Source organism: Plasmodium vinckei, assembly GCF_900681995.1.
Source record: "Plasmodium vinckei vinckei genome assembly, chromosome: PVVCY_12".
NCBI lineage: Eukaryota > Apicomplexa > Aconoidasida > Haemosporida > Plasmodiidae > Plasmodium > Plasmodium vinckei.
This window is the reverse complement of record NC_051304.1, coordinates 98,279-113,766: the sequence shown is the minus strand read 5'-3', so window position 1 is coordinate 113,766 and position 15,488 is coordinate 98,279. Positions and strand designations below refer to the sequence as shown.

The following is a 15,488-nucleotide window of genomic DNA, read 5'->3' as shown; positions in this document are numbered from 1 at the left end:
TAAACCTATTTTAACCTTAAAATATGTAACTGTGTATGATCTTAAAAGTCATTAAAGTTTAATACACACATCCTCTCCCTTTGAATATTATTCTATAAATTATGATGTTATATATTTTCAACTATTTTAGGGGTATGTATGTACTATGGATATAAATAAGGGTGTGTTATGTGCTCTCAAATTATTTATAAAATAAAACAACCGTATTATGGTTAGAAGAAAAGTGTATATAATCGGGTGTTATTTTATATGGCATAAAATTGAAATAGTTGTATTTTTCCAAATTAAAATTTATACTAAATAAATGTTATATTTATATTAAATAAATGCTATATTTATATAAATAATTATAAATAAAAATGAGATATAATAGGTTTGCTTACATTGATATGTAACTTAATTTTTTTTTTATTATGCAGTGGTGTATCCCATTAGAGAGCCAAGGGGGGTAAGGGGATGAAATAAATATTTATATTAAATAGGAATAATTACCATATTTATAAACCACCATATATTATAATTAGCATTTCCTATTTTTCAATTGTTTTCATATATTTTATAAAAATACTGTAAAGTACAAATAAATATTAAAGGATAATGGGGAAAACATTTTTTACCTTTGGCCATATATTTTTGAAGTTCCCTTTTTGATACGTAAAAAAATGAAGAAGCAAAAAAATGAAATTTAATTAATTATTAATAGGATAAAAAACTTTATTAAATATTGATAATATTTATTATTTTTTTTAATGAGCTACCCTACTTTAAATTTTACAATTTTTTCCTCCTTGTCAAGAATAAAACATAATTATAGTTGAGTTCCCTTTTTTTTTAATAAAGTGCTAATATAATTTATTATATATACATATACATATCATATATACTATATATCGTCACATTTGCAATAGTATTGGGTTGGCAAAAAGGGTTGGAACATATACCGATAAATTATAGCATTTCTTTATTATATATACACGAAAAAAATAAAAATAAATGTAAATAAGAGGGTATAAATATAGTATTATTATTATCAAAATTTTGTAAGAATATTTTCAATGCCCCCAATATATATAATATAATATGCATATAATTAAGGAAATATATATTACTAATATAGGTATAAATTTGAATATCTCTATAAAAAATATATACATATCATTTATTTATATTTTTATATATGCTCATTTATTTTATATGCATAATATGTAACTGCTTATTTATCTATGTAATATTTCCTTTTTTTAAAATCCCTTTTTAATAATTTACATATATATATTGTAAAAAAAATAAAATTTTTATTAATGATTTTATAAATATATTTACAAATGTGACACTTTTTTTGTATACCATAATTGCCACATTTAAAGAAATAAATTTTATGTGATTTGAATTTTTGTAACTTTTTCAAAATAAAATTAAAATTATATTTACAATTGGATCTATAAAAATGTATAAAAAGGTAAGTATATTTTAGTTAGTTATTGATATATAAAAGTTATATATAATATGAATAGCTATTTTACATAGTATATTTCTTTTTTCCAATAATTTTGCTACTTAAATATTTTTATATTTTATATATAAAAAGAAATATGACCAAAATATTTAAGTAGTAAAATTATGGGGAAAAGGAAATAATGTATTAATAATTTGTGAGAGAGGGATAGGGAAAATATAATGTTATATAGGTTTCATTTGGCGAGCTATATATTTCTTAGCAAGTTTAAAAATATTATGAGTATTTATTTTATTATATATTATATACTATTAATTTTTTTTTAGGAATATGTTATTGATTGTAAAGGGCATATGTTGGGAAGATTAGCTTCCATTATTGCCAAGGAATTACTAAATGGTCAAAGGATCGTCGCCGTTAGGTGTGAAGATATTGATATATCAGGAAGCTTATACAGAAACAGGCTAAAGTATCAAGAGTTTTTAAGATTAAGAACTAATACAAACCCTAAAAAGGGACCTCTTCATTTAAGGGAACCATCAAAAATATTATGGAGATGTGTTAGAGGTATGTTACCACACAAAACTCCAAAGGGAAAAATTGCTTTAAGTAAATTAAAGGTTCTTGTAGGTATGCCATATCCATATGATAAGAAGAAAAAGTATGTACTTCCTGGTGCATTAAGAGCATTTAGATTACAAAAGCACCGACGTTTCTGTAGATTAGGAACCCTAAGTTCAAGAGTTGGTTGGAATTATGATGAATTAGTAAAAAAGAAGGAAAAGGTACGAAAAGAACTTAGCAAAGAATATTATAAAAAAAAAGTTAGCTTATTAAATGAAAAGAAAAAAATAAAAGAAGAAGCATTAGGATTAATTAAACCAGAAGAACGTAAAATTTTGGAAAATTTTGGATACATATAAAGAGAAAAACATATAATTTTTTTACACTTCCTACATTATATGTATTTATATCTGTATGTTTGTGAATGGAAATGTGTAGAGTACATTTTAATTAATAGAATGCTGAAAAATATATATCCCAATATTCATTATAAACTTTTAAAATAAAATAATATTTATTATTATTTTTATAAAAAAATATCAATTGTCATTTTATGGACTATAAGTTGTATGTAGATGAGTTCCATAAATATGACAATTTTAAGGTCTGTAATTTCATGTAACAAAATTATAGGATTAAAGAATAAAAAGGTATACATAAAAAATATGAGCAGTTATACATTTTCTCATGTTTATAAATCTATACTTTTTATATAAGATATAATGTCATTTATTATAAGATCTTCATTAGAAGATAATTTTATATTTTTTAAATTTTGACCAATAATGTTGATATTTGAATTAATATCTTTTAGTTCGTTGGCGGTAAAATAGAGAAATAATTTTTCTTCATTCCAATATTTAATTAAATTAAAAAAAAAGTATAATAAATTTGAGAATGTAACGTTTTTCTTTTTATCCATTTGTTCATTGTCCATTATGTTGTTATGAATAGCTACTTTGTCAATCTCAAAGAAAATATTCCAATTATTTTTTATAAAAATTATTACGTCTTTTATTTCGTCACAGTTGTAATTAAATTTTATAAATTTGTAGTAATTGTCTTTATTGTTGTCCAAAATATTTCTAAAAAAGGAAAAAAAAATTATAATAAATTTTATTATTTTTTTAAGGCAATCCAATATATGTATATATTATATGTGCATAACTAAAATTAGGATTAATATTATTAATAAAAAGTAGTTCGTTAGACATATAATTTGATGTACTATTATTAAATGATATATTGTCATACAAGAACTGTTTTATTTTTTTTTGGATTATTGGGTGGCTATCATTTAAAAGGAGATCATTTTGATTATTTTCCAAATGGTTCATAGAAAAAAATTTAAGATAATTTTTTTTTTTTTTTAAATTATCTAAATTATTTGTAGAATGGTTCATATTTAGATAATCTTCATATGTAACTTTTTCTTCATATTTTTTAATTGGTTTCATATTGATTACACTTACAATATCACAAAATTCTTTATAACTTTTACATGTTTTTACTATATCTTTTTTTTTATCGTCTTTTTTTTTATACTCCTCATCTTTTAATATACTTTGTACAAACTCATTTCTTAGCTTTTTAATATTTATTGAGTGTTCATAATTGTTTATATCCATTTTATTGTGTATAGTGTTTATTTTGGGACATTGGCTTTGGTGCCGATGTGTTGATTTTTTGTATTACCACAATGTTACGCTATTATTACTATTGTTTTTATTTGTTTAATAAAAAAGTAGATAGAAGAGGTTTTTTGGGTATCTTTCTTAAATTATCATATATAAACTTTTTCGCTTTCCAGTTTTGTCTTATTTTTACATAATTTATTTTTCATAACATTTTTGACAAAGAAGGAAATTATTATTTTATAAAGAAATGGAGAAATAAAGAAATGAAGAAGTGAAGAGCATATGATAATATATAATAATTTATTTATGGACATATATGTTTGTGAAAAATATAAAAAACCAAACAGTGCATTATAGTGTACTTTTAATTTTTATAATTAACATTTTCTATATGTACAGAATGAAGATATTCCATAATACTTATTATTATGTTTAGCATAAAGAAAAGAAATATGGAATGAAAGAAACTCATAGTTTTATTTGAGTGAATACTATAATGTGTACAATTCGAAAAGCTTATATTTAGTCTTAATTAGTTTTCTCCATCTTTTTTTCTCTTTTTCTTTCGATATTTTATTAAATATAGATATTGAAATAAATTTTGAACTTTATAAAAGTTATCATTTTGAATATGCGTCTTACAATGATTTATATGTTAAAATAGTGAACAGCAAATAAAATGGGAAATAGAAATTATAAGAGGGGTCTTATATTAGTATGATTGGATTTGGAAAGATGCAGAAAAGTCCATACTCCTAACTTGCAAAAGGAGAAAAAAACATAAAAGAAGAAAAAGGGGGGGACAAACAAAGAAGAAAAATAAACCTGGATATTTTATTTAACCAAATGGATAATTGGGACATTTTGAGGGTTTTACTCCATAAGATAAATTCGAAAACCGTAAAAAATAAATCCTGTTTTATAATAATTTTATAATATAATTCATATTTTTTATATTTTCTACTTTTTCAAAAAAAAAAAATAAAAGAGTAATTATTAAGTTATACCTTCTTTAAAATGTATTATGCATTATTTTGTAATGGCATAATTTTTTTAGTATATTTTCTGAACATATAAATTATGATTATTCATTATATAAAAATATATGCTTACCTATAATACCGTAAAAAAAAAAATATACCCAATCAACGATCTAAGCATGTTACTATAGCATGATGAATAAAAAAAAATTAATAAAATTAAAGGAATTATATAAGAGGGTGATAAAATAATAAATTTCTATTTGACTTGTATTATTGCTAGGACAATTTTAGTAAAAATTATTTATCAATAGGATGAAAATTTCATCACTTTTTTTAAAAAAAAAAAAAATATAAATATAAAATTTATTAAAGAAGATACAGAGAAGGAAAACACACCCAATTAATAATGGAAACTTATAAAAGGGGGATTTACATATTAATATAAAATGAGTATATATGTATAAGCACATGTAAAGTATTTATATATGTTACGTATAGTATATTAAAAATAAAAACAGAAATAGAGAAGAAACAAAGGATATTAGCAATTGAGAGATGACAAAATAAATATCAGTATATGCAGATGGTGTTAGTAATGTATTTGCATATCACATATTGATTAATTTGTTTTTTACTAAATATAGAAAATTTGGAAAATCACTATATAATAATTTTGGTGATTTCCACAAGCTTGTGCGTACATATATAAAGATATAGCATTTTTGAAATGGAATCAAAAAATAATTTATATGACGAGTTTGGGAATTATATAGGAGAAGATATAGATAGTGATGAAGAGGAATACTCAGATGAAGTTGATGAATCCAAAGATGGGGATAGTGAAGATAGAAGTGATGAGTCAAATAGTAATGTAGAAAGTAAAGAGGAGGAAGAAGAAGATGATTATGATTTAAGTGGTAATAAGGATAATAAAATGGATGAAAATGATATCGATGAATTAAAAAAAATATATGATGGTGCTGAAGTTTTTATTGAAGAAGAAGATACACAAGATATTGAGCAAGCAACTATAAATAAAATAAATGCAAATGTCGAAAGAATAAGTTTTATAAAAAAATTAGATGTAGAAGCAAATAGAAAAAATTTTGATTTAGTAGAAACATCAATACCAAATAATAATTTTAGTTTTAAATATCTTTCTGAATTAATGGCACATACAAATTTTATTAGAAACATATGTATTGCAGGTCATTTTCATCATGGTAAAACTACTTTAGTAGATAGATTAATTGAACATACTCGAGAAAAAACAAAAGGGGATTCATATTTTATAAATAAGAGTGCTGGAGGAAATAATAATAATGGAAGTAGTACTGTTAGTTTTTTCAAATTAAGTGATGAATTTGATGAGGTTATAAAAAAAAATATAAATAAAAATGAAAAAAATACAATAACTCCATATAATAGTAAAAAAATGAATGCCTTAACTAGTTACACAGATACAAGATTAGATGAACAAGCTAGAGGGTTATCAATAAAATCTATACCTATATCATTAATTTTTCAAAATAAGGTTTATGAGAATATTCCTAATAATATATTGTTAGATAAAAAACCCGAAAATCTTAAATATAAATCTTATTTATTTAATATAATAGATACACCTGGACATGTAAATTTTTTGGATGAATTTTTATGCTCCCTTAATATTTGTGAATGTTGTTGTTTGGTTGTTGATGTAGTAGATGGGTGTATGTATGTAACTGAAAATGTGATAAAAGCATGTATATATGAAAATGTAAAAATAATATTAGTATTAAATTGTATAGATAAATTAATAATGGATTTAAGATTACCTCCAAATGATGCATACCATAAAATAAGTTATACAATTGAAGAAATAAATATGAAAATCGAAACTATATGTAATTTATTAAATAAAACGGAAGAAGAAAAAAATAGTTGGATATTATCACCACTAAAGAATAATGTATTGTTTAGTTCAAGTTTATATGGTATATTTTTTAGTTTAAAATCATTTAGTAAAATTTATTGTGATTTACATAATTCATATAATATAAATATTGATGAATTTTCTAAATATTTATGGGGTGATATATATTATGATGAAGAAAAATTTAAATTTGTACAATCTCCTGTTTATTCAAATCAGAAAAGAAGTTTTGTTGAATTTATTCTTTTCCCTATTTACAAAATATTTGGTTATGTAACATCAGAAGAAAAAGATTTCCTAATACCCTTTTTAAAAAAATTAAATGTAACTTTAAAAAAAACAGATTATTTATTTAATAATAAATATTTATTAAAAAAAATATGTACAATGATTTTTGAAGATACTACAGCATTTGTAGATGTAGTAATAGATAATTGTCCATCTCCTTTAGAGAATGCAAAAAATAAAACTTTAAGTATATATTCTGGGTCACTAAAAACGAAAATATGTTATGATATGATGAGATGTTTAAAGGGAGATCAAACAGATAACTTGATGGTTTATATAATAAAAAATTATCATAGGCCAGAATGTTTAGTGTTAGATTTATTTGGTAGGGTTATGTGTGGTACTTTAAAAAAAGGACAAACTGTTCGAATATTAGGGGAAGGATATACTTTAGATGATGATGAAGATATGATATCTCGAGTGATTACTCATTTATGGATATACGAAGGAAGATACAGAATAGAAGTAGATGAAGTTCCTGCTGGAAATTTTGTTTTAATAGGTGGTATTGATATATGTGTAAATAAAACATGTACAATAACAAATATGAAGAGAAAAGGAAATAAGAAAAAAGGAATTTTTGAAAAAAAAAATTATAATAATACTGATTTAGGTATCATGAGAAATGGGTTAAATGATGAAAAACTATTTTTTAACGATGATGAAGATGCAGAAATATTTTATCCATTTAATAAAAAGTTTAGATATATAATTTGTGCAAATTCTGTTTTTAAAGTTGCATGTGAGCCTATAAATCCATCGGAATTACCAAAAATGTTAGATGGATTAAGAAAAATTGATAAAACATATCCATTGGCATCAACAAAAGTGGAAGAATCTGGAGAACATATAGTCCTAGGAACAGGAGAATTATATCTTGATTGTGTTTTACATGATTTAAGAAAATTATATGGTGATTTAGAAATAAAGGTTTCAGATCCAGTTGTTCAATTTAATGAGACAATTACTGAAGCATCAGCTTTAAATTGTTTTGCTGAAACTCCAAATAAAAAAAATAAAATATATATGATTTCTGAGCCAATACAAAAAGAATTAATGGATGACATAGTTCAAGGGCTTGTACATTTAAAGAAAACTGATAATAGCAACATAGATGAATATTTACATACTATGGATAAATTATTAATGAAGAGGGGAGATAAAAGGGCAGACCTATTGGAAAATGATGAGAATTCGAAAAACTCGGATGACGAGAATAATGAAAATAGTGATGATGGTAGTAATAAAGAAGTAGAAAAAGATGTAAAATTAGATGACGATACAGAAAAAAGGAAAAGCACATTAAACTATAATATAGATCAAGATGTTATATCCTTATTAACAAATAAACATAATTGGGATATATTATCTATAAGATCTATTTGGGAATTTGGTCCTGAAAATAATAGTCCAAACATTTTAATGGATGAATCATTATATAATGAAACAAATAAAGATAATTTATATTCAATAAAAAATAATATAATACAAGGATTTTGTTGGGCTACTAAAGAAGGGCCATTAATAGAAGAAAACATGAAAAATGTTAAGGTGAAAATATTAAGGGCAGATATTGATGATGATCCAATTAATAGGGGAGCTGGTCAAATTATTCCAACAACAAGAAGAGCAATTTATTCTTCATTTTTATTAGCTACACCTAGATTATTAGAACCCATTTTATTTACAGAAATAATATGTTCAGGTGATTCTGTTTCTTCAGTATATAATGTTTTATCAAGAAGAAGAGGGCATGTATTAAAAGATTTCCCAAAAGTAGGAACACCATTATATATGGTGCATGCATATATACCTGCTATAGAATCATTTGGGTTTGAAACAGATTTAAGAACCCATACCAGTGGACAAGCATTTTGTTTAAGTATGTTTGATCATTGGCATATTGTACCTGGAGACCCATTGGATAAATCAGTTATCTTAAGACCCTTAGAACCATCACCTATTCAACATTTAGCCAGAGAGTTTTTGTTAAAAACTAGACGAAGAAAAGGGCTTACAGAAGATGTAACGATTAATAGATTTTTTGATGATCCGATGTTATTAAATATAAAAGGAGAATTTTCCGAATATTTCTAACAAAAATTGGTATACACTTTTTTTTTTGAGATTGCTATCTCATACTAAAAATAATGGAACTTAATATATTTTCAAACAATTTGTAGCATCGATATATATTACATACAAGGAAATCTTTCTCATTTATATACTTCACAATATGGTTTTACATTTTCAAAAAAATGAAACATGAAAATGATACAATCTTTTGCAAGCGAATTATGTCATAGCAATGATAAATCATCGTTTATTTTTTATTTTTTTTTTTGCAAATTCAAGTAGCAATGCTTTGTGGGCAAAGTATTGTTATTATATTTCTTAGTAGCGGAAATGTGCTCTTTACACACAATGCTGACTCCATTGTTTTCGACATGCATATATATATTTACTTATTTACTTACTTATTATTTTCTCGCACAACTCTTTATTATTGTTTATATATGCGGTTTTATAAATATAAAAACTTTTATAGCAACTTATGCATTTTAAAGTCTTTTTTACATACTTAGTAGAGAAAAAAGGATATGTATGTATAAGGTTTATATTTTAGTAATTGGAAAAGACATGTTTGATATGCAATAGGTTTTGAAACAAATATAAAACTGTTTGTATTACTGAGTAAATAAGAAAATAGATATAAGGGGATGTGAATATAAGGAGAATATTTATATGATATCTCTATGCTGTATTGAGACAACTGATCTTTATACAGGGACATATAATATACTTAAATTTTTAGTCTTATTTGCCCATCTCTTAAAGTTTAAAATATAATTTTAGTAGAGAAGAAAATGAGAGTTTTCTAGCCATAATTTTATTAAAATTAATAGTATATATATAAATTAAAGATTATAATTTTTTTTATAAAAAAAGAAAATAAATATATACTAATTTGAAGTTAAAAGATATAATGTTTTTTATGTAGTAATAGAATTATGTTAGGAATATTCAAGATGAAGATTTTTTTTATAAGTAAATATATATACTATATGTACACCTTTTATAGATATAAAAATTTTACTGGAAAATAAATAAAACAAAAATATATTTTAAGTAATATAGTTAAGTGTACTATTTTACAGAGAGATGACTGTAATTCATTTATATACCAGGATAAATTTTATTATTTTTTATAGGCATGTTACATATGTATATAATTAAATGTAAAGTACTTTTTTTTGGACGGATAATTAAAGGCGTATGAAATATGAGAGGGGATAAAACATAGAAGAGTTATTATCCTATTGGCGCATATATAATACATTGTATTTATTATAGGTATTATTTTTTTTGCTAAAACACGGGTATATTAAATTAGATAAAAATTGTACGTAATATTATATATACTTAGTTTAAAAGAGTAAGAAATAAATGAAATACCAATTAAATAGTAATTTAAAAATATATATATAATGTTTATGTTGATTTTAAATGGAATTTTCTTTTATATATACATGTGTACATATATTCATTAAAAAACAAACAAATAAATATTCTACAAACGAATATGAGACCAAGAATTAAATTAATATAAGTTTGATATAGTTTTATGTATGTATATACAATAACTATCTTATGTTTAGCGTAGTTATGTAGCTACTTTTTTAAAAATTTATGTGTCAGTTTTTTTTAATTAACACTTAATTTTTTTTTCACAATATTTAAATCCTTATTAAGGTAATTTATATACCTTGGGATGATCAAGTTTTAAAGCCCGTTCTATATGTTAAAGTTAATCAGATAAATTATGCATTTATATGTATATATTTGCATAGAATGTTTCATTCTACTCTTAAATTTTTCTTAATTGTTTTCTTTTTTTATGCCGTGAGTTAAACATTTTATATAGAAACATATTAATAGTATAATATAATGAGAAAATAAATATTATGTGTGCAAACATATTGAAAGAAATGTGTATATAATGTATATATTGAGTGTTTATTTTTATGTATAATTATATATTGTGTGTGTGTGCGTAAATTTGGAATATAAAGAGTTTTAGTAAGCGGTATATTAATTTCATCAGTTTGAATGTTTTTGAAAAAATATAGATTATATAAGATAGTGTTTAAGTTTTAAGGAGGTAGTTGATTGAACAAGTTTAAGTAAGTTGGCTACTGCTGTGAATGAAGGCATATTCATATATATGTATTAATTTTTATATTTATTATGTGTTTGGTTATCTATGTATATAAATATGTTCATACCTAATGAAGTGAGCTCATATATATTTATACATGTATATATTTTTAAACACTTCCGTGTGTAAATAAAAGCAAAATGTGCTCATAGTATTCTTCGATTTTTTTTTCATGCCTTATGTGTATATATAAATTTTTCGTCAAAGATTGGTTTCTTTAAATTGTATACATTTATACATAATTCATATTTCCATCCATGTTTTCATATATTTTCATACTTTCATTTATATTTTTATTTCCATTTTTCTTTACATTTCTTATTCTTTATCAGCATCATACTTATGTACGTGTTTATTTCGAAACTTATATAATTTCAGTATTACTGTTGTTTTTTTAATTAATTTTTTTTTTTCGTGTATATATGCATTTATTTATTTATATATCTGTGTGTGCATGATAATTTAAGGGTTGATTCTATAACAAGAGGAAATTAGCATGTTATAGAAAGAGAATATATTAAGGACATAAAAAAAAATGAGGGTTCGACATTTGCAAAGTTATTTAACAGAACATGGGTTATTAAAAAGGAGCAGTATAGAAGATATAAAAAACTTAAGACTAGGAATAGATGCATTATATTTTTTAAGAGCATCCGATAATTTAAAAGACATTTTGAGTGATGTGTCAGGGTGTATATCTCCATGTATATTTCATTTAGTAGATAAACAATGTGAATATTTTCGAAAATATAATATAGATATAATATTTGTATTTGATGGTATAACACCAAAATCTCACAAATTATTTTCTGCACAATATCAACAAAATATAGAACAAGGTTGGGTATATTATGTTAATAATGAATTAAAATTATCTTATGAAAAATTTTCTCAAGTATCTAATATATGTAATTCATATTTGGCATTTTTATTATTTCATTATTTAAAAGGTAAAGGATATAAATGCATATATGCACCATATTTAGCTATTTCTCAGTTATCATATTTTTTAGCTAATAATATAATTGACACAATATTAGGTCCTCCTACATTAATTTTATATAATCCTCAAATTGCAATACTAAATATTGCATGGAAAGAAAATTATTTTGAATGGATAGATTTAAATAGTTTATTAAAAATATGGAATATAAATAAGGAGCAATTTATAGATGCATGTTTATTAGCTGGTACAGAATATTGTTTAACTTTTCCTTACCTTAATTTATCTCATTTTAATAGTGGAAATTCAGAATTTAATTTTGGTAATTCAATAGAATTTATTAAACAGTCACCTCTAATTAGTTATTTACAACATTTTCCAAATGATCAGTTAAAAAAAAGTTACATTGAAGGATATCGTGTATGTAAGTCTATTTTGAAATTTCCTATAGTTTTATTATTATCGGGAGAAGTTGGGCTTTTTTCATATAAAGATAAAAATTTTTATAATACAGATAATGTTTATAATAATAATTTATTGAATAAAGTTGATCAAGTTGAAAAAATTAAAGATGGAAATTATGAAGAAAGTGAAAATAATAAAAGTTTTAATATGAATGGTAATTTATATAATTTATGTAATGAAAACATAAAAGACCTTACCACAATAGATACCCTTGTTGATAGTTATGACTCTGGTAAGATGAATTCAGGGGATAGAAGTACTGAACCCGGTAAAATAAGTGAAGATGCATATACAGATAATTTATCTTATACGAAAAATAATGTGCATATAGAGAATAGTAAGGAATTTCAGGAAGATAATTTGAAAAAACATGAGATAGACTGTAAAGATGATTCGATAGATAAAGAGAATAATTCTGAGAACGGATTTGAAACTACTGAAAATATTAATATGAAGGAAAAAGATGAATATACAAAAAACAAAGATATAGAAAATGAGGATAAAGAGGGCATAAAAATTGATGATGGTAAAAATGAGGATATGAATTATGAAGGAGTTCCACATGATTACATAAAAGTGATTGGGTCTCGATTTCCAACATGTGTATATTATTTAATGTCAATTGGACTTTTAAGTAAAAAAATATTATGTGTGTTAGCTCAAGGAGAATGGATTGATTATTCACACCCAATTTTAGATTCCTTTGAGTATAGAGATTCATTGATTGATTTAAGAGAATATAGATGCAGAATATTAGGATTGATATCTGTTAAATTAAATCCTTATTTTTATAAAAGGAAAATAAAATTTTTTGATTATGGTTATTACATAAATAATATATTAGAAAAAAACAACAAATTTACATATTTAGACATTAGTTTGATTGATGGATTTTTATGGAATATAAATAAAAATAATATTAATGAAGAAAAAAAACGGCAAAATAATAAGCCAGTTGATTTACAATTTATTTTAAAATGGCACTTATATTGCGAAAGTATGAATATGTCACTTGTTTGTAAAAATGAAGCAATAGAAGAAGAGGGATCGAATTCTGAGGGAGATGATAATTCAGATAAAAATTCGAATGTTGGTAGTGAGGATAGCAGAAAAATAAGGGACATTTCTGAGGGGAATAATAATGAAAGTGAAGAGGGAAAAGAAAATTATAAAATAAGAAAAAAAAATAAAGAAAAATATAATGATAAAATAATAAGAAATTATAATAATTATTATAAAAATATACTTAATACAGATAATCAAAATTTTAATAGCATATTATGTATAGTATATTATATGTTTCTTGAGAATTTAGGTATATTTACAAAAAGATGTGGAGTTACTTTATTTGGTTTGTTATTATCTGAAAGTAAAAATAAAAGTATTGATAATAATATTTTAATAATATTTGAATTATTAAAATTCGGATTTTTAACTACACATCCATTATTACCTCCAAATGGAAAAAAATATCCAGAAAATGCATATTCAGCAATTAATAATTCAAAGAATTTAAAAGATCAAGATAAAAAAAGTGTCCTTTTGTTATCTAGAATATATTCATTATATAGTTCTAATACAAATAAAGAAATTAGATATGATGGATTAATCGATTTTGATTTATGTGCATTTTTTTCTGTTGTAAAAATAATTATAAAAACATTAAGACAATTAATGCAAGCATGTGTTGCTAATGTACTTATAACGAATATGGAATTAATACATTTATTACCTGATAATTTATATAACCAATTAGATTCTTCCATCTCTTATTTTTTCGTAACAGATCATCTTATGGGAGTTTTAACAAAATATTTCTTGTTATTTGATTTTGATGATTTGAAAAAGGGAGTATATAAACACGATATTTCACTCGAAAATTATAATCAAACAACAGTAGATGAAAAGGGAGAAGGGTTATGTGCAACTAGTAATTGTAGTGGAAACAGTAATATAGTAATAGAAAATAATGACGAGTATTATGATAATATTAATAAAGATGAAAAAAATCGTAGTAACTCTACTATTGATGGAATGAATACTAATAAAAATGTCGAAGAAATGCATAGTATTAAAAATTGTAATGCTCAAAATATTCAAGAGTTATCGAATGAATTAGGAAAAAATAACATAAGTGAAAAATCAGGTATATACAACAATAATGACGAGGGTAAAGATAATACAAATTCTGAAAATATAAACGAAAAAAATGATAATAAATGTAACAATGATAGCAATAAAATGGGCATAGGTGATGGAAATGTTAATTCTGGTGTTGAGGAAGATAAATTAACAAATAAATTTAATTTATTTGAAAAGGAAGTAAGGAAAAACTTTCCGAGTTTTTTAAACCCTATAATTGACTTATGCAATGCAATTAATACATGGAGAGACCACCTAAATTTAATTATAAAATTAGAACAGCATACAAATGTATATGATTTGGTTTCAGATCTGAAAGCAGCTAATACTTTTTTAGAAAAAAAAATACAATATATAGGTCTCGATAAATGTGCAACTTACATTGATATTTGTTCAAATCACAATGCATAAAATATGTATCCTTTATATGCATGTATATGTGATATTGTTATTTTATTTTAATTAAAAATGTGTATTTTTTTCATTAATAGTGATTTTATTGTATATTATTCACTAATTCGATTAAGCTTTGAATTCAAAAATTAAATAACAGTTAAATAAAACAATCGGTGTAAACTGAATTAAGAGCACTTACATATATGCATGTGCATATATATATATTAGTGGGTCATGAGCATCAAACACTGTTTAGATAGCTCATTATTATTATCACTTATACTACCTCAGTTATGTTTTGTTTGCTCCACTTTGTGGGATATAGATTATATATGCATATGATAAAGATAACTAGGCTGTGAGCAATCGTATTATTCCGCATATACATGTGTTACTATGTAAACAGATCTAAAACTGCATTATTTTTTAAAACCGATTTTATCTTGTTACACACAGTATTTTTAAATATACAAAATAAGT

The 15,488-nt window shown here is 23.3% G+C and overlaps 4 protein-coding genes across 4 annotated transcripts; 3 read left to right on the top strand and 1 right to left on the bottom strand.

Moving 5' to 3' along the window:
• Positions 1-1,447: 1,447 nt before the first annotated feature.
• PVVCY_1200300 (60S ribosomal protein L13, putative) lies at positions 1,448-2,379 on the top strand (the record flags this gene model as incomplete). Its single annotated transcript, XM_008625044.1, has 2 exons — positions 1,448-1,459; positions 1,783-2,379. 2 exons carry the CDS (start codon positions 1,448-1,450, stop codon positions 2,377-2,379), a joined length of 609 nt encoding a protein of 202 aa, XP_008623266.1.
• Positions 2,380-2,711: 332 nt separating this feature from the next.
• Positions 2,712-3,648, bottom strand: PVVCY_1200290 (conserved Plasmodium protein, unknown function; the record flags this gene model as incomplete). The annotated part of the gene is made up of 2 exons (XM_008625043.1): positions 2,712-3,105; positions 3,275-3,648. The coding sequence occupies 2 exons, from the start codon at positions 3,646-3,648 to the stop codon at positions 2,712-2,714; spliced, it is 768 nt and encodes a 255-aa protein (XP_008623265.1).
• Positions 3,649-5,367: 1,719 nt separating this feature from the next.
• On the top strand, positions 5,368-8,940 carry PVVCY_1200280 (U5 small nuclear ribonuclear protein, putative; the record flags this gene model as incomplete). The annotated part of the gene is made up of 1 exon (XM_008625042.1): positions 5,368-8,940. The coding sequence occupies one exon, from the start codon at positions 5,368-5,370 to the stop codon at positions 8,938-8,940; it is 3,573 nt and encodes a 1,190-aa protein (XP_008623264.1).
• A 2,657-nt stretch (positions 8,941-11,597) lies between these two features.
• PVVCY_1200270 (conserved Plasmodium protein, unknown function) lies at positions 11,598-15,023 on the top strand (the record flags this gene model as incomplete). The annotated part of the gene is made up of 1 exon (XM_008625041.1): positions 11,598-15,023. One exon carries the CDS (start codon positions 11,598-11,600, stop codon positions 15,021-15,023), a length of 3,426 nt encoding a protein of 1,141 aa, XP_008623263.1.
• Between the last annotated feature and the right edge of the window lie 465 nt (positions 15,024-15,488).